The sequence below is a fragment of the Anolis sagrei genome, chromosome 3 (genome assembly GCF_037176765.1).
Source record: "Anolis sagrei isolate rAnoSag1 chromosome 3, rAnoSag1.mat, whole genome shotgun sequence".
Lineage (NCBI taxonomy): Eukaryota > Metazoa > Chordata > Lepidosauria > Squamata > Dactyloidae > Anolis > Anolis sagrei.
The window spans coordinates 31,612,593-31,640,078 of record NC_090023.1 but is presented as its reverse complement, the minus strand read 5'-3'; the positions used below and the strand labels follow the sequence as shown (position 1 = coordinate 31,640,078).

The window sequence follows — 27,486 nt, the reverse complement described above, 5'->3', positions numbered from 1 at the left end:
CATTCTGTTTTGATTGAAGTCAAGACAGTGTGGGAAAATGTGTAAGAGAATGGATCATCTGCCCTTTGCCATGCTATTAATGCTAATTAATTTCAACATTTAACTAAAAGGTCTTTTCTCTTTCTTTCCTTCAACTCTTCCATCATCTCTGCCAAGATCGATCTTTTTATCAGCTAATGCAATGCGGACCTCTGGCATTGGGGCTTATGAAGGGAAACAGGTGTATAGATATGAGGGTTGAATGAAAAGTAATGCCTCCACCTTCATAACTCCTCAAAAGATGGCAGTACTGGTATGCAGCAGGTATTGGCTTGTTCAGTAGACTCTCCTCTATGGTTCCATTTTGGCAGGAAGCCTTAGCATTGAATGGTTCTGTTGTTAAAGAGCAAAGTATGGAACCCTGCGCAGACTGTTGGTCAATCCGACTTAAGCAACGTGCAGTCATTGCATTCTTTTTTTCCACAAGAATTTTATTGAATTTTATATAATTACAGCGAAAGAGGTGGAATAATGTGAGATGATAGAAAAGTAGGAAAATACCAAGAGAGAGAGGGAAAAAAAAGAAGAGAAAAAAAATGCAAAAAAATACAAAAAATACAATACAAAAAAAAGAAAAAAAATACCAAAAAGTGGTAGTGGTGGACTTCCTTCTGATTCAGTTCGAACGAAGATTTTCTTTTACAGTGTATATATGAATAGAAGAAAAAAAAGAAAAAAGGGAGAGGATGAGTTCCATGGCTCATCCTCCAAGTTTCCTCAGTTCAATTTTTAAAATATTTTATAGTGTTTTCATGTAATCTTCGACTATCGACCAATTAGTCTCTTTAAGCGGGATACCTGTATTTCTTTTTAATAAAAATGTTAATCTATCCATGTCCTTTATTTCATTTATTTTATTGATCCAATTAACTTTTTCTGGTATTTCTTTCTGCTTCCAAACTTTGGCGAAGACGATTCTAGCGGCCGTTGTAAGATATATAAACAAAATGTCCTCATTACCATCCAATTCTATATCTCCATCCACAATTCCCAGTAAGTAATATTCAGCCTTTCTTGGGAATTTCTTTTTGAATACTATTTGCATTTCTTCGTGAATGCTTTTCCAATATCTTTGGGATTCTTTACAGCTCCACCATAAATGAAAAAAGGTCCCGTCATGTTCATTACATTTCCAGCAAGTTTTCGAAACATTCTTATACATACTGTTAAGCTTTACTGGGGTCATATACCACCTATGGAACATTTTCAACCAGTTTTCTTTTAAATCCGTTGCATAGGTGTATTTAAGTTTTTTCTTCCACATTAATTCCCAATCACACATTGCTATTGGTCTTTTGAGGTTTTCTGCCCATTTGACCATACAATTTTTTACTAATTCCGTCTCAGTTGACCATTCTAGTAATTTTTCATAAAGTTTAGTTATACATTTCGTATCAGTCTTTAGAAAGTTATCCCAAAAAACTTCTTTCACTTGGAAACCTTGTTTTAAATCTTGCGTATATTGTTCCTTTATTTGTAAATAATGTAACCATGTGATTTTAGGGAAACTCTGAGTTATTTCTTCTTGAGATTTTAGTGCCATTGAACCCTTTTTTAAAAGATCTTCATACGTAGGCCAGGTTATCCAACCTAGTAACCTTCTCTGTTTGGCTTCCATCAAGGAGATCCAGAGAGGTGTTTTAGAATAAAAATATTTTTTATATCTGTCCCAAATTCTGACTAAAGAAGATCGGATAAAATGGTTTCCAAAATTCTTTTCCTTCTGTTCTCTTCCGTACCAAAGATAAGCATGCCAGCCTACGCGTAGGTCATGGCCCTCTAACGTAAGAAGGTTCTGCCTTTTTAAAACCATCCAGTCCTTTAGCCAAATCAAAGCATTAGCTTCATGATATAATTTGAAATTGGGTAATCCGAACCCGCCTCTTGTTTTCTTATCTGTCAGAATTTGGTATTTTATTCTTGGTTTCTTACCTCTCCAGACAAATTTCATAAGATCTTTATTCCAATCATTAAATTTCTTCACATTTCTAATTATTGGTATATTTTGGAAAAGGTATAATAACTTCGGGAGGACTGACATTTTGATCAGAGCAATTCTACCCATCAAAGACAGGTTTAAATACTTCCACCTCTCTAGATCTTTCTGGACCTCCTTCCAAAGCCTTTCATAATTATTCGTGAAAAGTTGTGCATTTTTCGATGTGATCCAAATACCCAGGTATTTCATTTTACTTACTATTGTGAGACCCGAAATGTTATTTAATTCAAGTTGCTTTTCCTTTGTCATATTTTTTGTTAGAATGGAAGACTTTTGTTTATTTAGTTTGAAACCGGCCAGTTTCCCAAACTGTTCAATCGTATTTAACCAATTTTTAATGTTCTCTCTTGGGTTTTCTATTATTCCAATTATGTCATCAGCGTAGGCCCTGGCCTTAAATTCTTGTTTACCTATTTTAACCCCCTTAATATTTGGATCTTCCTTTAAATTTTTCAGCAGAATTTCTAATGCCATAATGAAAATCAGGGGTGAAATCGGGCAGCCTTGTCTAGAACCTTTCCCTATCACAAATTCTTCCGACAGTTGACCATTTATTTGCACTTTTGCCTTTTGAATCTTATAGATTTCATCAATTGCCAAGATGAACTGGTGGCCCAAGTCCATTTCTTTCATCAAAATTTTAAAGAAATCCCAATTGAGATTGTCAAAGGCTTTATCAGTCGTTACCTCTGCTGTCTCCGTTTTAATTTTAGTGATTCTTTGCATTTGTGTCTTTTTCCGAACTTGTTTGGACAACCATTTGCCTGCTTTATTTGCATTTTCAAACTGGTATTGTTTCAAAAATTTTAATTGTTTGGCTTGTTCCTCTATTTCTGTGCTACGTCTTTTCTGATGTAGAGCTATTTCTTTCATAATTTCTTTATTACCTGGTTTAGTCTTTAATTGATTTTCTTTTATTTTTAGTTTGGCTAAAATTTCCATTCGGGATTTATGTTTAATTCTGAAGTTTCTTGCATTGTGTTGGATGAAGTGGCCTCTCACCACCGCTTTTGCGGCATCCCATATTATATTGTGATGCACTCCTGGGGTATTATTTAGTTCCATATATGTGCTGATAACTTTTTTATAGTTTTCCACATCTTGCTCTCTTTTTATTAAATTCTCATTCAGCCTCCATCTTCCCTTTAACCTTTTCTGGTTGAGAATAATTTCCAGAGGCGCATGGTCAGATATGTCCCTTGGCAAGATATTTATATCCCAAACTTTTGTAATAATGTTATTTGTAGCCCAACACATATCTATTCTCGACCACGATTGGTGTCTATGAGAATAGAATGTGTAATCCTTCTTGCCAGGATTTTTCCATCTCCATACATCCTCCAACTTCTGATCTTCCTTTAAGTCCATCAGCCTTTTTGGTAAAATATTTACCTTTCCTTTGGAGCCTTTTTTCGAAATTGCTGTTTTATCTAATTTATTATTAAGTATTCCATTAAAATCCCCCAAGAGTATAAGATCATCAAATTCCACTTCATCTAATTTGTCTTTAAGAGTTTCCACGAACTGAGTTTTAGGCCCATTTGGTGCATAGATATTGCATATCAAAATCTTCTGATTGCCAGATAATATTGTAGCTGCCACCATTCTTCCTTCTACATCTTTGAAAGATAAATCCGATTGTAATGATTCTTTAATATAAAGCGCTACCCCCCTTTTCTTTTTTTCAAAAGAGGAGTAGTGTAATTTGCCAATCTTCTTATTCACTAAATTAGTTACATGTCTATGCATAATGTGAGTTTCCTGTAAAGCCACAATGTCATATTTTTCCTTTTTTAATCTATTAAATAACTGTTTCCTCTTATTTGGGGAATTAAGACCATTCGTATTTAAAGAAAGTATCTTTATTTGATATTCAGTTGCCATTAGTAATGTCCTCTGAGACAGGTCCAGGTTCATCTCTCTCTTCATTGGAATTAGAAGTGTCTTCGTCGTCCGTTCCTGTTTTCTCATACTCCGGAGAATTGAATCTGGCCCTTTTACTTCTTTTACCCTTTCTCGGTGTAGTTGATGTCGCACCGGGAGAGAATTTGCGTTGCGGTTTTGGAGATTTGTCTCTTACTTTCTCAGAATCTTGATCTTTCATCAAAGTATCATAGAAATCCTTTGCCTTCTCCACGGATGTCAACCAATATTTTTGTTCATTAAAGGTCGTCATTATGCCTTCTGTTCTTTCCCACCTGACTCTTATATTTCTTCTCTTCAGCTCTTCAGTGAGAAAGAAGTATCGCCTACGTCTCATCAGCGTTGTTTGTGGAAATTCTTTTAACACTGCCACTTTCATTCCGTTATACTGCAATGGAATTTTGCTATTACTTTGCAACACCTCGTCTCTTGTCCGCTTCCTTACAAATTTAACAATAATATCTTTTGGGGTGTTGTTTTTCCTTGAGAACGTGGTCGATATACGATAAACCTGGTCCACTTCTTTCTCAAGTTGTTCCTCTGGGACCTTTAATGAGGCTTCCAGGATTCCTAGAACAATTTTTCTGATGTCCTCATTCGGATTTTCTTGCAAATTTCTTAAGCGTAATTGATTTTCCAAATCCCTTAATTCCAATAATTCTTGATTCTTTTCAAGCTTCTGTCTCTGCTTCTCCCATGCTGACATTTTTTCTTCTATATTTTTTTGGGTTTTTTCCTTCTCCTTTGTTTTTGATTTTAAGTCCTTTAATTCTTGTTTCATCACGGACATATCTTTGTCTACCCTCTTGATTTCTTCTTTAATTTCCTTCTTTATTTCGTTTTTTAATTCAATTTTTAATTCCTCAAATTTTGTCTGCATTTCTTTATGATTTTTTTCCTGTTTTGCATCCAGATCCTTTATTCCTTTTTCCAATGAAGTTTGTAGATTAACCTGTGCTGTTGCTAAATTCTGAATTTCTTTAACCACATCTTTCAAAGTAACCTCTTGGGAACCTTGGGAGTTCCTTCTCTGTAGCAGTGATTGATCAATTTTCAAATCTTGCTTAATTTTGGTAACTGGGTCCTGTTTTGCTTTTGGTGTTGTCATTGTTATCAGGTTTAAAAAAAATAATTCAGATAAATCAAATATTCCAAATTAATTATACAGAGAGAATGTATAATAATTAATTACAGAAAAATATTTAATCTAAGAGCAATCAATTAATAGTAAATTAATTTATTTTAAATCAACAGTCTTGGTTCTTCAGAATTAAATCCCTATATAATAATTCTTTACAGTCTAATTTAATCTGATTTGATCAACCAGAAAACTTAAAGAGACACTAATTACTTGTCCTTAATTAATTATGAATTATAAATTTATGATATTTATAATAATGAGAAAAAACAACTTTAATAATAATCTTCTAAATACTTGATTGCTCTATCTTCCGTAATTGTAGTTTCACCATAGGTTTTCCCTGTCTTCAATATCTGCTTCTCTTGACACGTCGCTTCTGGCTCACCTTCGTCGTCTCCTCCGTCTTCCTTATCTTCTCAGTCCCGTTCTTCCCGTTCTTCCAGCCCCCTTTCTTCTCCCCCCGTTCTCTTTTTCTCTTTTTCCTTTCTGTATCTCGTCCTTCCCCCTTTCACTTCCGACCTTCTTGTAATGGCGGATTATCTTCTTCCGCCCTCCTTCTTGACACACTTCCGCCCTCCTGGTGTCACCGCTCTTTCTTCCGACCTGGAGCCCGGAACTCTCAATCGGAACACACCACGTTTCTCTACGCTCCTCCTCTTCCGCTTTCTCAGTTCCTCAATCCAGCCATCTGCGTCTTTGTTTACAAGAAGGAGGAGTGGAAGACATAACAATATGGCTTCAAGGTCGGAGTTATTTACTTTCTTTCTGCGATGGTATTTTAAGAGGGTGGATTCAACAGTTGAGGGGGGAGGGGGGATTCTGGGGGCGAAGGGTATGAAATTATTATAATAAGTCGATGGATCAATCACTTTGTCTGTTATTTGAATTCGCCTATAGTATAATTAGATCTTCCAGTTCATCCAGTGCAAGACACTTAATTAAACAAATAATAGTCCTCAAGTGTTTAAACGGTCAGTCAGCCGACTGCCTCCGTATCTTTCTTGACTCGGCTTGGTATTGCAGTCTTTCTTTAATATATTTTAGAGCCGAGGTTGCCGGGTGTCTTTGCCCCGTTCCTTTGGTATTTTATGCCGACACAGAATCAGAAAAATAAGGGGTCCTTCTTATTCACCCTCTCTTTCCAGGAGGGTTATTGTTTTATTTAGTTTTCTTAGCTCTTAGTTAGGTGGGGAGGTGGCGAAAGTTCTTGTAGGGGTTCCCCCCCACTTCCCACGACGCAGCCCGCTACCAGCGGATTCTATCCCGGGCCCTCTCAGCCCCCACCCTTGAGGGGATAGCGGTTTTTGGGGTCTACGGGAGATCCGGCTCGGTTTCGCGTACCTTCAGCACTCGATCCGGCTGAGGAGGGGAGCTATTCGCTCTACCCGGCCGCTTTCCGTGGGTCCTTGCCGAGGAGCTTCAGCAAGGCACTCCTGCCGCCATGCCGTCCCACCGGAAGTCCCCCCCGGTCATTGCATTCTTGACAGCAGAAGGTGTCACCCCAAAGGAGATTAATCAGAGAATACAAGCTCTTTATGGTGATTGTGTTGATGTGAGTACTGTGCATCATTGGGCGAGTAAGTTTAAAGACGTTGAGATGGGAACATCTGACTTGCGTCACAAACAAAGAGTTGGACGTCCTGTGACAGCAACCACTGAGTTTCACAAGCAAAAGTTTGACAGATTGATTCAGGACAATTGTCGTATCACTCAAAGAGAAATTTCAAGCATAATCAGCATTTCACAATAACATCTGGATCACATTATTGCTTTGCTTGGCTATTGGAAGCTCTGTGCACAATGGGTACCCAGAATGCTGATGCCTGAAATGAAAGTGCACAGACTTGAAACTTCAGAGACTGGATCTCAACACCATACAACATCCTCCATACAGTCCAGATTTAGCACCGTCTGACTTCCATCTGTTCCCGATAATGAAAGAAGATCTGCGGGGACATGATTATGCTTCTGATGAAGACGTTGAGAGAACTGTGAGACGCTGGTGGAGGAAACAGAGTGTTGACTTCTTCCGTGACAGCTTCAGAAAACTTGATCATCATTGGCAGAAATGTATCCAATTGTTTGGTGATTATGTAGAAAGTGAATAGTGGTACATTCTAAGGATTATTTTTGAGTTTGATTTATTAAAATATTCCCATCCAAACCCAAGTAACGAAGGTGGAGGCATTACTTTTCATTCAGCCCTCGTAGATTGGGTGTTGAAATATAATGATAAACCATTGTTAACCATGAATGAGCCAAAGGGAACGCAGGGGTTGTTTGTGTGCCAGAAGTGATTGGAAACATCCACGTCTGATATAAACCTAGCCACAATTCCCTGTGACTTACAACTTGGGAAGCTACAATTTGTTTACTGTAGCTCATGGAGTGGAAAGCATAGTCTGTCCCTATAGGATTGCAACTCGCAGCGATTGTCTGTAGCTATAAACGTCAGTGGCGGATCTGTGATTGATTTTCCTGGTATGTGGAATGCACCTTACACTTGTAACAAAACTGTTCTGCATGTAATTATCTTCTGAAGCTGCTGGAGGAATTTATGTAGCTTGCAAAGCAAGAAGAATTTGGTCCAAGAATTAAAATATTCAAACATGCCCTTAAAGTGCTTAAGAGCCCATGTTTGGCATTAAAATGTAATTTGACTGAAAGCAGAATATTAGATTTTTTTAAAAATAGCTGTGAGGTTTATTAGATTTTTCCATGAAACTGAGACTGTGCAGATGGAAGGGATATCTGGAAAATGTATGAGTTTTCAAATACAACAATACCCCTGTGGTGTTTTACTGAGTACAGAGTGAGGTTTACAAGTTGCTTATTCCAATGTGCTAAATGAACTCTTATAAGTAAAAATGAATGCAGGATCTTCCATCCAAATGATGAGTGCAAGGAGATCCAAATGGCCTGAGGGCAAACATTAAGCTTATGCCATAATCAATTTAGAACCACACATTTATTCACGTCTTTTTTCTCTCTCTCTCCTGCCTTTCTGCTGACATGAAACAATTTGTCATCCTATTTGTCATATCATTTATTTATGTAAGACATTTTTAAAAAACAGTCTTACATTCTGTTTAGAATTCCAGGATGGTGCAGGATCCATTAAATCTCAACATAAGATATGATTTATGTGTTTCTATTTTATTCATCAAAATGACTTAGTTTCAATAAAAAATAATATAAAATCCTTCCAAGGAGGCTTACGAGTTATATTTAATTTCTTAAAAATTGATTGGCAATGGTCAAGCTCATGAACAGGAGAGAGAGCTTTAGCAATGTAATTATGATCCATTTCCTGATCCAACCCCCCCCCCCCCCCCCAAAAAAAACTACATTAAAAGCAGGCAGCTGCACCAGTTAAAGAAGTTCTGCAGCAAGCAAAACACTGAAGAATTATGCAGCCCTTCTATCTGCTAACTGGGATGCAGTCAACAGATGGGGTATATAAAAAAAAACAACTGTTGCTTGTTGCTCCCCATTTGCCAACAGGAAGAGGCTGGAGAGGAGATGTCTTCCTTTTTGCTTTGAGAATGAGTTTTATAAAAGTGGGATTTGTGATTGCAGCAATGCTGCCATGATTATAAGTGTGAACAGCAAAATTTATGAGGCCATAAGTCTATCTTATGACATCATAAATAGTAATAGGATGCTAGTCCATGGAGCAACATTTTGCCTGCTGTTCCATTGTGTAGGACCCTAACCAAGTTGTTCGAATTACAAGAAAGGAAATTTCAGTTAGAAATTAGAAAGAAGTTCTTCTTAAAGAACTTCTTAAATTGGGCATTTTTAGATATTCAACTTGTATGCAGAACACATCATGCAATGTGTGGGGCTTGATGAATGCAAGGCTGGGGTTAAAATTGCTGGAAGAAGCATTAACAATCTTAGTTATGCAGATGATACCACTTTGATAGCTGAAAGCAAGAAGGAGCTGAGGAGCATTCTAACCAAGGTGAAAGAAGAAAGTGCAAAAGCTAGGTTGCAGTTAAACATAAAAAAAACAAGATTATGGCAACAAGACTGATTGATAACTGGCAAATAGAGGGAGAAAATGTGGAGGCAGTGACAGACTTTGTATTTCTAGGTGCAAAGACTACTGCAGACACAGACTGTAGCCAGGAAATCAGAAGACGCTTACTTCTTGGGAGGAGAGCAATGTCCAATCTCGATAAAATAGTGAAGAGTAGAGACATCACACTGGCAACCAAGATCTGCATAATTAAAGCGATGATATTCCCTGTGGTAACCTACCGATGTGGGAGCTGGACCATAGGGAAGGCTGAGCAAAGGGAGATAGATGCTTTTGAACTGTGGTGTTGGAGGAAAGTTCTGAGAGTGCCTTGGACTGCGAGAGGATCCAACCAATCCATACTTCAGGAAATAAAGCCCAACTGCTCATTGGAGGGAAGGATAGTAGACGCAAAGATGAAGTACTTTGACCACATAATGAGAAGACAGGAAAGCTTAGAGAAGACAATGATGCTGGGGGAAATGGGAGGAAAAAGGAAGAGGGGCCGATCAAGGGCAAGATGGCATCCTTGAAGTGACTGGGTTGAACTTGAAGGAGCTGGGGGTGGTGACAGCTGACAGGGAGCTCTGGCGTGGGCTAGTCCCGAAGAGTCGGAAGCGACTGAACGAATAAACAACAAAAGGTTGGCCTCTCTGCTTGAATCCATCAAGTATAAATGGCAGATCAGAAGCAGCTTTGTGTTATAATTGGTTCTTTCCCTGAAACTGTTAATATTTCTAATGCCACTCATACCTTGATTATAATGGATTTATTCACTCAAGGGCTCCATTCATATGGTAAACTGGTGGTATAATGGTTTTAGATGTTCAGGAATCCCTTGTGGACTATTGTAATCTAAGTACTGTTGGACTTCTAAAACATAATGGAAAATGTAATATTATGAATTATTCAATGACGCTCTCTCTTTAAAACAACCACAACAAATCACCTATTTTTTATTCTTGATGCAGGAAAGACACTTGGGCGAGGTGCTTTTGGGAAAGTCGTACAAGCAGCTGCTTTTGGAATTAAAAAATCCCCCACATACAAAGTTGTCGCTGTGAAAATGCTGAAAGGTACTGTGTGGCAGAAATCTATTCTTACTTGATGCTGTTCAGAGAGAGTGAGATGAGTTCCCATTTAATCTGTTCTGTGAGGTGTGTACAATTAAATGCATGCATGATTGCATTTGTATAATAATAAATTATCGGTTTCACAAACAGCTTAGATATTGCATGAACTAGTAATTACAACCTCCGCAATTCTTTAAAGCAATTCTGTAAGAATGCATCTAAAACAACATGAATTATGTATGTCATAAAAGAAAACATTTTTATGACCCCCAACATGGCTTTGTAAAAGCTTATTGCAAAGATACAGTCCAAGGGATAGAAGTCACAGTCAGCTCAACTGAGCTCTGTGAATTTATTCTTTTAGATTACAACTTTTATAATTTCCTCAGACAATGCCCTTACTAGGTGTTGGTTTGGGGAAGTGTAATCCAAGAGTGTGTTTAAGTACAGGCCAAGGTCTTTAGGCAATGCATCCAGTGTGCCGATCACCACTGGTATATTATTATTATTATTATTATTATTATTATTATTTCTTATCCTCCTCTCCTTATGGCATGAGGTGGGTTACAAAACAATAAAAACACACAAGCACAGCAAAAACGTACTTCCATAAAAGTTACACACCAAAACGTTTCTCTACAAAATATATATTAAAATGCACAAACCAGAGATCAAACTAAGGACACTTAAAATTCATGTTTAAAGACTGTCTGGGAAGGCCTGCCAGAAGAAATAGGTCTTTCCATGGTTTTTCAATTCCAACAACTCATTTAGCTGTTGAAATTCTCCTGGCAGGTCGTTCCACAGTTGTGGGGCGCCTAATGAAAAGGTCCTCTGGATGGTGATTGCCAGTTGGGTTCTGGCTGGTTGGAGCAGACGCCCCCAGAAGACCAAAGTGTGTGGGAGAAGGCAATCCTTTAGGTAATCTGGACCCAAACCAGGTGTCTGCTGGGGTTTGGTTCCCGGAATACTCAGGTCTCATTATATGCAATTGCATATATAAAATTGCAAAATCAAGGCTTACTTTTGAGATTAAAAAAAAACATTTTGAATCCACTTGTGCAGAACCTACAGATACAGAGGACTGACTATGACATCATAGTGGATGGCAGCTAATGGCTGGGCACTCATGATTACATCTGACCAAACCAAATAATCCGTAGACCAAACCAAATAATCCATTTACGTTCAATCAGTTGTGTTCAAAGAAATCCCATGAAAATGGAAAAACCATAAATTGAAAAGCCACTAATATTTTAGCAGAGAGAAAACCTCCCTGGGAATCTCTAGCTGAAGTTGACTATAGAGCAGTGGTTCCCAACCTTTGATCCTCCAGGTGTTTTGGACTTCAGCTCCCACAATTCCTAACATCTGGTAAAATGGCTGGAATTTCTGGGATTTGCAGTCCAAAACACCTGGAGGACCTAAGGTTGTTTTTCTTCTTCAGGAATGTGATGTTAGAAAAGAAGATACAGCAGAGTCTGGCTTATCCAACCTTTGCTCATCCAATGTTCTATATTATCCAACGCAGTCTATCTCCTGCCTGGATCCACAGCTGTTTCAATACATTGCAATGTTTTGGTGCTAAATTCATAAACACAGTAATTACTAGAATCATAGCATCATAGAATTGGAAGAGACCTCGTGGGCCATCCAGTCCACCCTCCTGCCAAGAAGCAGGAAAATTTCATTCAAAGCACCCTCGACAGATGGCCATCCAGCCTCTGTTTAAAAATCTCAGAAGAAGGAGCCTCAATCACACTCTAGGGCAAATAGTTCCACTGCTGAATTGCTCTCACAGTCAGGAAGTTCTTCCTAATGTTCAGATGGAATCTCCTTTCTTGTAGCTTGAAACCATTGTTCTGCGTTCTAGTCTCCAGGGCAGCAGAAAACAAGCTTGCTCCCTCCTCCCTATGACTTCCTCTCACATACTTATACATGACTATCATGTCTCCTCTCAGCCTTCTCTTCTTCAGGCTAAACATGTCCAGCTCTTTGAACTGCTCCTCATAGGGCTTGTTCTCCAGACCCTTGATCATTTTAGTCACCCCCCTCTGGACACATTCCAGCTTGTCAACATCAATTGTGGTGCCTAGAATTGGACACAGTATTCCAGATGTGGTCTTAGGCAGAATAGAGGGGTAGTATGATTTCCCTGGAATTAGAATCCCAATCTTTGACAGCAAAATATCTTCAAGTGGGCTTCACTGAAAAACAGGAGACAGCCAAGATGTGGGAGAAATGTCAGGAGAGAATCCTGACATTCTCTCAATTGTGGTGCCCAGAATTAGACACAGTATTCCAGGTGTGGTCTAACCAAAGCAGAATTGAGGGGTGGCATGACTCCTCTATTGAACTGCCTATTCTGTCGATTTGTTGTAAAACATGATATTTTGATGCTTAATTTGTAAAATCATAATGTAATTTGATGTTTAATAAGCTTTTTTCTTAATCCCTCATTGTCCAACATTTTTGCTTATCCAACGTTCTGCCGGCCCGTTTATGATGGATAAGCAAGACTCTGCCGTACATCCGAAACTGTGCCTTGCTTTGGAGTGTGCTGACTGCTCCAAGAAGTGATGGTGGTGGCAGAAGATTCAGCTAGATTGCAGAAAAAAATCCTCTAAGTTTAGCAGAAAGTAAATAATTTCTCTTGGTTTTGCAGAAGGGGCCACTGCCAGTGAGTATAAAGCTCTCATGACTGAGCTGAAGATCCTGATACATATCGGCCATCATCTCAATGTTGTGAATTTGCTGGGAGCTTGCACAAAAAGTGGAGGTACCATGGTGTCTTCTCTCTCTCTCCCTCCCTCCCTCTCTCTCTCTGTGTGTGTGTTTAAAATTTATTAGGAGCTAAAAGATGATCCTGAATACTCAGGTCAGTAGGACTTTGTTAGTTTGAGGGTTTTCTCTCCTTAACCTTGTATTGACCCCATGGGTATAAGTCATGGACCTTAACAAAATTCAGCACAGAGAAAACTTCCCTATAAGTGAATCTGAAAAGCAAGTAAAGTCTATGTGTGAGTTATCAATTGTATAAACATTATTTCAAGTAAAATACATATTGATAAGTTTTGCTATGCTGTTCAGTTTATGACTTTTAAATGACATGGTTGTTCCTTTCTCCATTAAAAGTTACTTACTTCGTTTATAGGACCATTAATGGTGATAGTTGAGTATTGCAAATATGGAAATCTGTCAAGCTACTTGAAGAGCAAAAGAGATTTTTTTGTTACTAACAAGGTAAAGACCCAGATGCTGTATTTTATATCTCCCTTGAGCTGTATATTGCCTATTGAAATGAGTAACATATATTTTGGATTGCTGTTCAAGATTATTTGTTTGTTTGTTTATTGCATTTATATCCTGTTCTTCCCACCCCAAAGGGGACTCGGGGCAGCTCAAAAAACAGGCATCATTCGATACCATATATACAAACACAAGATAATGCAACACATGCATTAAAACCAATAATTAAAACATGTCAATTTTAAAGCAACTAATTAAAATCATACAATCCAAATGCATATTCCAGGAGCCATTCTGGTCGTCAGTTGCATTGTTCCATGAACAATCATAGGAGCCCCCGGTAGTGCAGTGGGTTAAACCCCTGTGTTGGCAGGACTGAAGACACAGGTTCGAATCCGGGGAGAGGCGGATGAGCTCCCTCTATCAGCTCTAGCTCCTCATGCGGGGACATGAGAGAAGCCTCCCACAAGGATGATAAAACCATCAAATCATCCAGGTGTCCCCTGGGCAACGTCCTTGCAGACGGCCAATTCTCTCACACCAGAAGCGACTTGCAGTTTCTCAAGTCGCTCCTGACACAACAAAAAAAAGAACAATCATTGCACTGAGTGTTATTGTCCAAAGGCTTGTTATTCCTTTTATCCAAAGTTATTGTCCAAAGGAGATAACTGTCCAAATGTATCTCCCGTTATGAACCATCACAAAGACTAAGATCATCTGGAGAGGCCCTGCTCTCGATCCCACCACCATCACAAATACGATTGGTGGGGATGAGGGACAGGGCCTTCTCGGCAGTGGTCCCCCATCTGTGGAATTCTCTCCCCAGGCACATCAGACTAGCCACCTCCCTCCTATCTTTCAGAAGGAAACTCAAGACTTAGCTATGGGACCAAGCATTCGACCATTGAATAGCAGCAATGTGAGAAGATTTAAGCAACTTGTGATAATGAATTGACCTGGATTTGGATTTTAATTGGCATGATTTAATAGATTGTTTTAGTTTACTGTTCTTAATTAACTGTTAATTAACTTTTTTAATTAACTGTTTTACTTAATTGTTTAATGTTTATAATTGTGATGGTGCTTGCTGTGAGGCCGCCCTGAGTCCCCTCTTGGGGGTGAGAAAGTGGGTTACAAATGCAGGAAATAAACAAATAAAATTGGTCCCATAGCCATGTCTTCACTTTCTGAAGGTCAGGAGGGAGGGGGCTGACCTAACAACAACAACAACAACTAAACAATGAATAGGATCAGCTTTGCATAAGCTCTTGCAAATATAATTAATAAAAACCTAATAAAATCAGTAAACAGCAGATAGCTTCACTGCAGCAGCACACGACCACTCATAAATGGCCAGATAAAATCAAGAATTTTAACTTTGAACTCATTCAACAACTGAGAACTACAGCAATAAATAAAGTAACGGCTGGCACATTTGTCCCATATGAAGGAGACAAAAGATTAATAAATTATAGATAGGTTGATAAAAGCTGGGTAAAAGTAGAGCCATTGTTATTGTGTGCAACTTGGTTTTGAGTTACGATGACCCTATGAATGACAGAGCTTGAAGAGATCCTGTTGCTAACCACACCACTCGGGTCTTGCAAACTCAGAGCTATGCTTTCTTCTGCTCAGTGAATCCAATTGTGATGTGGTCTTCCTCTCCATAATTCCATAGCATTGAGCAATGACAGTTAAAGTAGTATCAAGCTGCATTAATTCTCCAGTGTAGATGCACTGTATATCTAGCTCTAGCTCATTGATTATAATCAATGATAGAAAAGGACATGCTTATTTTTCCCTTGTTAAACCCTTGTGCTGGAAGGACTGCTGACTGAAAGATTGGCGGTTCGAATCTGGGGAGCATGGTGAGCTCCCATCTGTCAGCTCCAGCTTCTCATGGGGGAACATGAGAGAAGCCTCCCATGGGATGGTAAAACATCTGGGAGTCCCCTGGGCAACATCCTTGCAGACAGCCAATTCTCTCAAACCAGAAGCGACTTGCTGCTTCTCAAGTCACTCCTGACACACACATACAAAAGCTTACTGAAATAAATGGGGTATAACTTGGTCTGAATCATATCATCAGATAATCTCTTTCCCACCTTGTGCTTTGCTAATTTCCTCTCTCTGCTTATAGGATACCTCCATTCAAGAAGAGCTGATAACAGAGGAGAAGGAAGCCGAACCAACTGTCAGTAGGAAAAAAAGATTGGAGAGCATCCCAAGTCACGAGAGTTTAGCAAGCTCTGGGTTTCAGGAAGATAAAAGTTTAAGTGACGTGGAGGAGGAAGAGGAGGGTATGTAGGAATTCCTTCCTCTTTTGACAGACTCTGGGATATTTTTACAGCCATGCTCGGCATCTTTGACATTTTCTTTCTCCATTTATCATTCTCATAAACATCCGTGGGAGATACTACGTTCCAAGAAAAGATGGGTTGAAATGAGTTTATTTACAGCATTACTCAACCTGACAGGAAGACGTTGTGATTGTTTTTTGGTGATCTCTTCCTTGGGGGAAGTACTCAGTGTATCAAAAGTGATGCTTTTCTGTTCCCACTAAACTAAACTTCAAGTACTCTATTGAGAGTAAATTAACTACAAGAAATACAAAAATGATGTTAACCTTGTATGTGCTGAATGATTTCAGATTCTGGTGAATTTTACAAAAGGCCTCTCATGATGGAAGATCTGATGTCTTACAGTTTTCAAGTCGCCAGAGGTATGGAGTTCTTGTCATCTCAAAAGGTTAGTTTTGCTTCTGTGCATTTCCCAAATTCATTACCTTGATATCCCAGAGTATCTTAAAATGCTGAGGAAGTTTTCTTTTTGGGGTTTTATATATCAGTGGTTATCAATTTATTGGTCAATAGGTGTTTGGAGTTTCATCTCCTGGAAGTCTCAACCAGTCTCACCAACAGGGACAGGAGCCCCCGGTGGTGCAATGGCTTAAACCCTTGTGCCAGCAATACTGCTGACTGAAAAGGCGGCGGTTTGAATCTAGGGAGAGGGGTGAGCTCCCATCTGTCAGCTCCAGCTTCTCATGTGGGTACATGAGAGAAGCCTCCCACAGGATGGTAAAACATTCGGGTGTCCCCTGGGCACCATCCTTGCAGATGACTAATTCTCTCACACCGGAAGTGACTTGCAGTTTCTCAAGTCGCTCCTGACATGAAGAACACCCAATAGGGATTAAAGCAGGGGTCCTCAAACTAAGGCCCGAGGGCTGGATACGGCCCTCCAAGGTCATTTACCCAGCACTTGCTCAGGGTCAATCTAAGTCTGAAACAACTTGAAAGTACACAACAACAACAACAATCCTATCTCATCAGTCAAAAGCAGGCCCATACTTCCCACTGAAACACTAATAAGTTTATATTTGTTAACATTGTTCTTAATTTTAATTATTGTATTGTTTTTAAATGTTTTTTACATTACAAATAAGATAACTGCAGTGTGCATAGGAATTCATTCATTTTTTTTATTATAATGCGGCCCTCCAAAAGTTTGAGGGACTGTGACCTCGCCCTCTGTTTAAATAGTTTGAGGACCCCTGGATTAAAGTCTTTAAGTTCAAAACATCTCCACCAACAACCAGTGGCTTCCATGTTAGAGTTGTGATGAATGCACTATGAATTTTATTCCAGGCTTCAAAGGAATTATCCAGGTGTTGAACCTATTTGTCAGATAGGATCAGCACCATGGATAATTCATTTTAAATTTTAGTCCAGATTATTATTATTAATATTATTATTTTTATGTTTATTTATACCCCACTTTTTTCTCCACCAGAAGACTCAAGGCACCTTACATTAGAATCATTTCCATACAATTTAAAATCTACTAATATATAAACATTAAAACAGAATTAATTATCATTGGTATTTTTTAAAATGAGTTAAAATTACTAAAAATATATTCAAAACAGATTTTTGTTTAATTTTGTAGAGTTCCCTGAAGATAGCTTTGGTTTATTGAATTCCAGTCATATAAGCTGAAAATAGCTGGTTATGTAGATACATGCAATGTCTTCTTTACTATTATTATATATTTCAAACTATATTACACAGGGTTGCTGTGAGTTTTCCGGGCTGCATGATCATGTTCTCTCCTGACTTTTCATCCACATCTATGGCAGGCATCCTCAGAGGTTGTGATGTCTGTTGGAAACTAGGCAAGTGAGGTTTATATGCCTGTGGAATGGCCAGGGTGGGAGAAAGAACTCTTGTCTGCTGGAGGCAAGTGTGAATGTTCCAATTGGCCACCTTGATTAGCATTTAATATCCTTGCAGCTTCAAAGTCTGGTTGGTTGCTGCTGGGGGGTCCTTTGTTGGGAGTTGTTTGCTAGCCCTAATTGTTTCATGTCAGGAATTCCCCTGTTTTTGAGTGTTGCTCTTTATTTTATGTCCTGATTTTGGAACTTTTTTTAATACTGGTGGCCAGATTTTTTCATTTTCATAGTTTCTTCCTTTCTGTTGAAATTGTCCACATGCTTGTGGATTTCAGTGGCCTCTTTGTGTAGCCTGACATGGTAGTTGTTAGAGTGGTCCAGCATTTCTGTGTCCATAGTGGTCCACAGATGTGGGCGAAACATCAGGAGAGAATGCATCTGGAACATGGCCATACAGCCCGGAAAACTCAGAGCAACCCTGTGATTCTGGCCTTCGGCAACACAATATTACAAAGTCTAAAATAGTGCAATGTATACCTGGGTATACTACCTAATAAATTTACAACACAGCTATTCATGTGAACTTAGAACAAGAATGCAATCCTATAGATACCTGGAATATGTCCCCTTGACTTCACTGGGCCATATTTCTTTGTAGACATATATAACATTGCACAAGAAACATGCCTATGTTTAGATTCTGAAACAGCTCAAATCTCATTGTTGTAGTTTTGTGTTCATTGCAGCAAATTTCATGAAAAACTGATTTACTTTGAAAAAGCTGCAAGAAGGATATCAAAGATATTATGTGTATGATTTATGTCCTGTACTGGAATGAGATTGTGCAACTATTTTTCTTGTAGTGCATCCATCGAGACTTAGCAGCCAGAAATGTACTTTTATCTGAAAACAATGTTGTGAAGATCTGTGATTTTGGCCTTGCAAGAGATATTTATAAGAACCCTGATTATGTGAGAAAAGGCGATGTAAGTCAGCACGCTGATTATTATTTGTCTCCTTGTTTATCATTTTGAATGGCTCGCAAAACATGTTCTTTCAATGTTTACATTCTCTGCACTTAAAAGGCCCCTGAAAGGGACTGTACATTTTTTAACATGGAGATGAGCAATCCAGATGAGTTGTATACACTGCAATGATCTGCATCCTCTACAACAATGCTCGGAAATACTCACCAGCTCTGTGTTTTAAATAGTTTACATGTTGTTATTTGTTCCCTGGCTAACCTCACTAGACGAGCCAGTGAAAGGCTTCAAGCTAACACACAAAAGAAAAGGGAAACAGACTTCAGCTTTTCTACACTGAGGCTGGAGTAGACCTGGAATAGTGATATGGCCATCACAGTTTAGGGGCCAGTCTCCATTTCAAGTGCTCCATAGATAGCTGTTTTGTTGTAGAGAAAGTCCAGCATGTGTCAGCCTATATTTATGTGTTTTATGGCCTTCTTCAGAACCTGCATAAAAACATAAGCTAAATATTTATTTATTTATTTATTTATTTATTTATTTATTTATTAACAATCTTTATATTCCACCCTTCTCACCCTGCAGGGGACTCAGGTCAGATTACAATGTACATATACATGGCAAACATTCAATGCCATAGACACATAACATATATAGGCAGACACAGAGGCAATTTAACATTCCAGCTTTTCTTGAGGGTATTCTAGCCACCAGGAGGCGCTGTCCTTTCACCGACCATTTGTGACAGTGATGAAGTACTTCCTCATTCTTTGCATACTTGCTGGAGATTTTTATGTCCTCATAAATTAGCTAAATTAGCCTCCCTGCATAAACAGTACCTAAATTTCCTACTTGACAGATGCAACTGTCTTTCGGGCGGCAAAGGTTGACAGCAAGCTACACAAAATTGGTTGGAAGCTCACTCTGACCCAGGCTGGCTTCGAACTCATGAGCTTTTGGTCAGTAGTGATCTTAATGCACCTGACTCCCACCCAGCTGTGCCACAGTCCCGCTAAAACATACATAATATAGCATAAGGCAATTCGTATTAATCTGTATACACTTCCTAGCTTTCTGCAGTCCGATTTCACATCAGCATGTATGGGTCCTAGACAATGACATTGTCCAACTCTTGGCGGGGGGGACGGGGGGGGGGGGGGGTACAGGATCCCAAAGCCAATATAACAATGTCAATAATTGTAATGCTTGCTATTGTGGCTATTTCAATGTACACTTTGCTGTTCCCCATAAGAGCCCAAGGCCAGTAAAAATCTACATAAAATATACTGTTAATAATACTAATCACAAATATGTAAAATAATAAATGATAAGCTAGCTATACTGAGTCTCACTTGGCACAGTCTTCAAAGGGGAATGCAATATATGCCATGGCTCCTGCCTGTGTCTACTTGGTCCCCAGTCAATTTGTATTGCAGCCCAGATGTGTCAATGTATAAATCCCCATTGGCCAGGCTGACTGAGGATAATGACCTTTGTATGAACCAGGAGGGTGGCTGAGAAAAGTTTTGGATACACATAACAGTTAATTCAATCTGGTAGATGCAATAGAAATAGTTGCAAATAAAAACTGAACAGAAAGCCTCCTTGTTTTGCATGTGCTGAGTTTGAGTCAAAAGACCATTAGTATAAGGACAATAGCTTCTTGTGTTATTCTACAAATGTTTGTACATAAATTTGTGATACAATCTTAGCCATGGAAATTACTTCTGTAAAACACATTGTTTATGACCAGTTTTTCTTACAGGCCCGTCTCCCTCTCAAATGGATGGCACCAGAATCAATATTTGACAAAATCTATAGCACCAGAAGTGATGTTTGGTCATATGGGGTGCTACTATGGGAAATATTTTCCTTAGGTAAGTGGTATTTTTAGCAACCCACAGCATCCTAAAGTTTCTGAAAACAAGAATTAAAAATGCAACAAAACTATTACCTAGTTAATCCTATACATATTTACTGGTAAATATTACTGAGTTTAGTAAATAATATGTAGATGTGACTCATTTTCAGGTAAGTTTATTGTCTGAGTTTAAGTACAATCCTATACATATATATGTAGTGTAATCCTATACATGTCTGTTTGGACATATGTACAATGGAATTTTTTAAGGGTTACTGCCAATTTGGTGAGTACACAATTTCACTGTTATTTTCCCTACTAAAGTTGCAATCTAAATACTATAAATTAAGAGAGGGCTAACTTCAGTCGTGAATGATGCATTTGTATTCTGTCAGATGAACCAACATGTTTTCAATATATGAAGCAATAATCTCTACTCAGAATGTTATAATTGTGTATTTGCAAATTCTAAGTAACAGACACAAAGTGGACCATCACAATAACTCTAGCCCTACTATACATTATGTATATTGTGACACACTCCACAAAGTCCTATCCACTCATTATAACATAGATATGACCCTAAGCCTGAACTTTCAAAGGTCATGCCAGTGAAGTGCAAAACTGAAGCAGTCACAGTCAAGCAAACAGTGTACTTTCTGTGATGGGTAAGGACTGAGATATTCTGGACTGGAGCTCCCATATTTGCTTACAATTGCTTGTGCTGGATGGAACATTGGGGAGCTAGAATCAGAAACATCCAAACGACTAAGTTCCCTAGACTTGCTTTGTAGGCTTGTGCATGGATTCGGAGAGGTCGGTTCCCTTCGGCCAATCTGGCTTGTTCACAAGGGCCCAACAGTCACGTTTCTTGTCCATTACGGGACCATGTGGCAGAAGTTAATTGAGGGTACAGTTATAATGTATTTTAAAAAAATAAACTAAGTTAAAAACTTGGCATTATGCTAAACGTCCTTTGACCAGAATCTGGCTACTTGGAGTGCCTTTGGTGTCACTGTGAGAAGGTCCTCCATTGTGCATGTGGCAGGGCTCAGATTGCGTTGTAGTAGGTGGTCTGTGGTTTGCTCTTCTCTGCACTTGCATGTCATGGACTCTGCTTTGTAGCCCAATTTCTTAAGGTTAGCTCTGCATCTCATGGTGCCAAAGCACGGCCTGATCAGCACCTTCCAGGTCACCCAATCTTCTGTGTGCTCAGGAGGGAGTCTCTCATCTGGTATCAGCCACTGATTGAGTTAAGATGATACAAACAAATGTGCACCCATAGGTCAAGTCAAATCTTAGCAAAGTTACCTTTGGGGACTATAATTTCTAGACCTGCTTGGCTGGATTATCCACTGCTCGCATTGCTTGAAAGCTTCTTGGAGTTGGATTCCCAAAAAGTAATTTTTCTTTCAGGCTGTAGTAGTGGATATGGGAAAGAAGAACCAGTCACAGTTGTCCCCAGGGTCACATAGTGCCTGGTGTTGCCATTGCAGCTGCTTCCTCCTTGAATTGATCAGCAGGGCTCATAGAAAATGCTCAAATATCCCAAGACAATTGCATGCAAGAGGAAAATGCTGAGCAAGGCATTAAAAAAAGAAGATGAAAAATGCAGGATACACAATCCATCCTAGAAAGGAAACCAGTTTCATTCATCAAAGAAGAATGGTAGAAGAGGCAGACACAACAGCAAAGGAAGTCGGTCCAGGCATACAGTTCCTTAGACAAACAGTCTCTTGGTCGTCTAGTGCAGGCTGCTCTGTCAGTTCTTACCTTTGAAATACCCCTTGTGATTCTGGGAAAAGAAAGCCAGTTGAAAATCTAAGTTTAAGAAAAAGCATGTAAGGCTGTAATATGATACCTGCTTACCTGAAAAGAAGCTCGGATTAACTCAGTAGAATTTAACATAGGAACAGATGTGTGTACAATTCAAGAAAATGCTCTATGTATCCTGGTTTTTTAAACTTAGCTGAGAAAGGAATGAAGCTCTGACATTAACAGTGTAATTGTCGGGTTGTTGTAGGTTTTTCGGCTGTATGGCCATGTTCTAGATGTATTCTCTCTTGATGTTTTGCCTGCATCTATGGCAGCATCCTCAGAGGTTGTGAGACCTCACAATCTCTGAGGATGCGTGCCATAGATGCAGGCAAAACGTCAGGAGATAATGCTTGTAGAACATGGCCATACAGCCCGAAATGCCTACAACCTACAACAACCCAGTGATTCCAGTCATGAAAGCCTTTGACAATACAGTGCAATTGTCATCATTTATTTATTTCTAACATTTCTACACCGCCCTCAAACCCCGAGGGGGGACTTAGAGCGACTTACACTGGCAGCAATTCGATGCCGAGATGTAAAAAACAGATACAATAAATATAACAGAGTTTAAACAGTAAAAACAGTAAATTATAGTTAGACAAGGTTTCATCCCATAGGGCATATGGAGGTCCAACAGAAGGTTCTGAGGGTATTTTTTTATGCAGGCCATAGGGCTGTAATCAAGACAGTAACTTTTCCAAGCAGAGCTGATAAGTCATTCTAGAAAATGATAGAAAAACACATAGGGAAGAGGGTCTCAAAATTATGTTGAACTAGGTACTTGCTCAAAGCAGTCTGAAATATTTGTATGCTTACATTGTTGTTGTCTTCTGTGCAACTTTTATTTTTAAAAAACCTTCCTTTTTAGGTGCATCTCCATATCCAGGTGTTCAAATTGATGAAGACTTTTTCAACAAATTAAAAGAAGGCATAAGAATGAAGGCCCCAGATTTTGCAACCTCAGAAATGTATGAGTGCTGGTATTATTACTCAGGAATATTTTAAGAGTTCCATTTGTTACATTCTAGACAGGTAGAGACTGTGTACATATAGCATACCTAAATTGTGGATCTGCACCTGCATTTACATCTGGCCTGTTCATATGGTATACTGTTCAAATGTTTGTGAGAATATTTGTTTTGCCAGGCTCTATTTTGGGACTAATGTCAAGGTGAAGGGACACTGAGTAATTGACATAAGAGCAATCTCTAGGATCCGAATCCTAACAGCAAACATGACCAGAGCACAAAGTGCTATGTTTCCCTCACACAGCTTTCACACAGATATGCACACAGTCAACACCAGTATCCAATTTTACAGAGATCAGATTGCCCTCTATTTGAAGGTCTCCACCATTTGAAAAAAAATATCTGCATGGGTGGATGAAATTGTGACATCTTATAATAATAATGGAACCCCCGGTGGCACAAAGGGTTAAAGCACTGAGCTGCTGAACTTGCTGACTGAAAGGTTGCGGGTTCGAATCCTGGGAGTGGGTGAGCTCCCGCAGTTAGCCCCAGCTTCTGCCAACCTAGAAATTCAAAAACATGCAAATGTAACTAGATCAATAGGTACTGATTCAGCAGGAAGGTAACAGCGCTCCATGCAGTAATGCTGACCACATGACTTCAAAGGTATCTAGGGACAACGCCGACTCTTCAGCTTAGAAATGGAGATGCACACCATCCCCCAGAGTTGGACACAACTGGATTTAATGTCAGGGGAAAACCTTTACCCACAACAGCAACAACACCTTCATTGTTATACCCCGCATCCACTTCCCCAAAGGGACTTGGAGCAGCTTACACATGGGATGAATGTCCACAAAACATCAAAGCAAAACAATCAATTAAAACAAAAACACGATTAAAATGAAAACATAGCTAAACATACCAATCAAATAAAACACAATTAGATACAACATAAAGGCATAAAACTACAGCTTTAAAATTTGGTCAAACAATGCACGACAAAAATCAAATAACTAGAAATACTAAGATGGACATGAGTAGGCTATAAAAAGGATTGGGCATTGGATGTGCAAAACAGCGTAGCATAGGACCAGGGATTGGAAGAGGTGCAGAGACAGAGTACCTTAGATTTCCAATGTATATCGACTTCATTTCATGTGCAAAAGTATTAAAAATATTGCGTGTAAAATAACCTTTAGGCAAAACTGTATAAGATATATATGCAACATAAATGAAATTCATGTTTCGATTTAGGTCTCATCTCCAAAATATCTCATTATGTACATCAGTGGTTCTCAACCTGTGGGTCCCCAGGTGTTTTGACCTACAACTTCCAGAAAACAGCCAGTTTACCAGCTGTTAGAATTTCTGGAGTTGAAGGCCAAAGCATCTCAGGACCCTCATATTGCGAACCACTGATGTATATAGATACAAATACAAAATCTAAAACCGCAAACACTTGTGGTCCCAAGCATTTTGGAAATGGTAGAAGTCAACCTCTATCTGAACAGGAGTAGTTTGATCTCTGTAAACCTTGTTCCTCCTTCTGAGATGTTTTTATCTGGCTTCTAAGGCTCTCACCAACAGTATGAATGCAAAACATGTGATTTGTTTCTCAAGTGGTAGGCCTTCTTTCATTCTTGAATGTTTTACATATTTCTGTACTTCCCTGGAGAGAGTTATAACTCTAAAGACGTCACAGCCAGGGAGAATAAAACTCTGTGATGAGGCTAAAAATGTGTGTGAAGGTTAAAATTAGAAGTCAACCCTCCTCTGAACCCTCCCTCCTGCTGTTTAAGACATTATTCCTGACTTCAGTCCAGCTTCAGAAATTCCATCAAATGTTGCTCACAGACCTTTAATCTGATCTTGACAAGCCCGCAGAGGCCTGTTAGAAAAGAGATAGGAAACATTGTACATGTGCACAAGCATCACAGGCTCACCAGCATCATATTCCAGCATCAGTGTGTTTGACCAACACAAATGTCTAGAAGGATTTATGAACAGCCAGATAAGATGGTGGAACTACGGAGTGAAACTTTCTGATCTGGCTCTTGTGGGGAAGCCGCCAAGACAAGAGAAAAAAAATTCAGCAGAGACCATCAAAGGTTATCCGGGACTGCGATGGAGAGATCTGTGGATAGCAAGGAAGCTGCAGAAATGTAGCCTCCAGCAGAGAAAGTTGTTGCAGAAGCTAGATAACACGTCTTCATGTACAATGTACGTGAAAGTTGGATAGTTCAACAGTGCTTAGAAAAAAAGAGATAATGGGCTTACACTAGGGTAGGAAAGATCAGAAATATTGAAGCAGCAGGGATTATTTTAGCTCTAAAATTAATCAGTCAAATGAGCAATTAATCCACGGAGCCTTTGTAGAGCTTAAGTAAAAGTTTCTTGATGATTTGTATACTGAAGGAGAAAGTATTTGAAGTAATGATAGTGCCTAGGATTCCCCCCCCCCCCCCACTTTAGTTACTTGTTATCAATTTAATTGACTATTTACAAGAAATTGTCAATTTACTTTACCATAATTACTTTATTCCACAATTACATTAATGTTAGCTTTTGATTTCCACATCTTTTTCTGCTCTCATTCAAATAACATGACCATAACTAAAAAAAGGTTTAATATCCCTTATCTGAAATCCTTGGGACTAGAAGTATTCCATAATTCAGATTTTCTTTATTTTGGAATATTTGCATATGCATAATGAGATATCTTGGAGATTAAACCCAAGTTTAGTTTTAAATTCCTTTATGTTTCATATACATCTTATGAACATTAGCCTGAAGGTAATTTTATACTCAACATTTTAATAATTTTGTACATAAAACACAATGTATGTATCTTTAACCATTAAAAAACAAAGGTGACATTGTTTCAGCCATGTATTTTGGGGGATTCTGGATTTCAGAATTACAAGTGCTCAACCTGAACCAGGTTTTAAAATTTGATGCAGTCTTCCTCAGCCTGGGAGCCTTCCAGATGGGAGTCACCCAGGAAAGCACAAAATTGGAGAATAGCTCCTTAAATCAGTAGAAATCCCTGAAATTCTTCGGATCATCAATGCATTTTCCAAAGTATTCCACAAATTCACCACTACACATTTCACACTGTAATTTTTTTCTGGGGAGGGGGGGGGGGTGTTGGTGTTCCAATACCACTATTTGTATTTTAGTCTGTTGAGAGTCATCCTAGATTTTGTTTTAAATATGTTTAAATAAAGAGGCCCCTTGGTGGCATAGCAGGTTAAATTGCTGAGCTGCTGAACTTGCTGACGAAAAGATCAGCAGTTCGAATCCAAGGAGCAGGGTGAGTTCCTGCTGTTAGGCCCAGCTTCTGCCAACCTAGCAGTTCGAAAACATGCAAATGTGAGTAGAACAATAGGTATGGCTTCTGCAGGAAGGTAAAGGCATTCCATGCAGTCATGCTGGCCACATGACCTTGGAGGTGTCTACAGACAAAGCTGGTTCTTTGACTTAGAAATGGAGATAAGCACCACCTCCCAGAACTGGACACACCTAGACTTAATGTCAGGGGAAACCTTCACCTTTACTTAAAGAAAGATGAAAAGAAAAGAAAAATGGAAGAGAAAGATGGACATGTATAGATTCCATATTGTTGGGTTAGATTAAGGTTGCTTCCAGATGTGGGAATGAGAACAACTGTTCAGATGTGACCCTAAATTAGAGGTTGGGCTGTGATATACTATACTTTCTTTTCACCATGGTTCTTCTATTTTTGCCAGCTACCAGATCATGCTGGACTGTTGGCAAGGAGATCCAAATGAAAGGCCAAGGTTCTCAGAACTGGTGGCGAGATTAGGAGACCTTCTTCAAGCAAATGTGCAACAGGTTAGCAGTACAATTCAATATGCACCAAGCTTTTTCACAATGAAAAACTCTCAAACTATACTAGACCGACATATAAGTGTACAGTTTTTGTCTTGAGGGCCTTACATGTTTGCTGTATGGTGACCATGTTGGTTCCACTAATCGTATTTCAGAGAAAGGAACTGGTAAAACCAGCTCTGAGTTTTCTTTACCCACTTTCCCAAATTATTTTTAAAAATAATTTACACTACCAGTTTTTTTTAAATATTCAGTAGAGTCTCATTTCTCCAATTTTTGCTCATCCGACATTCTGTTTTATCCAAAGCAGTCTGCCTCCTGCCCAGATCCACAGCTATTTCAATACATTGCGATGTTTTGGTGCTAAATTTGTAAATCC

At 38.9% G+C, this 27,486-nt stretch overlaps 1 protein-coding gene across 1 annotated transcript in view; it reads left to right on the top strand.

Moving 5' to 3' along the window:
* FLT1 (fms related receptor tyrosine kinase 1) overlaps positions 1 to 27,486 on the top strand; it is a 140,400-nt gene that overhangs the window by 101,866 nt on the left and 11,048 nt on the right. The window contains exons 18-26 of the mRNA XM_060770885.2: positions 10,098 to 10,202; positions 12,865 to 12,978; positions 13,354 to 13,442; positions 15,589 to 15,748; positions 16,099 to 16,196; positions 18,483 to 18,605; positions 20,368 to 20,479; positions 23,153 to 23,252; positions 27,005 to 27,110. Coding sequence (XP_060626868.2) covers positions 10,098 to 10,202; positions 12,865 to 12,978; positions 13,354 to 13,442; positions 15,589 to 15,748; positions 16,099 to 16,196; positions 18,483 to 18,605; positions 20,368 to 20,479; positions 23,153 to 23,252; positions 27,005 to 27,110 — 1,007 coding nt within the window. The remainder of the gene's footprint in view (positions 1 to 10,097; positions 10,203 to 12,864; positions 12,979 to 13,353; positions 13,443 to 15,588; positions 15,749 to 16,098; positions 16,197 to 18,482; positions 18,606 to 20,367; positions 20,480 to 23,152; positions 23,253 to 27,004; positions 27,111 to 27,486) is intronic.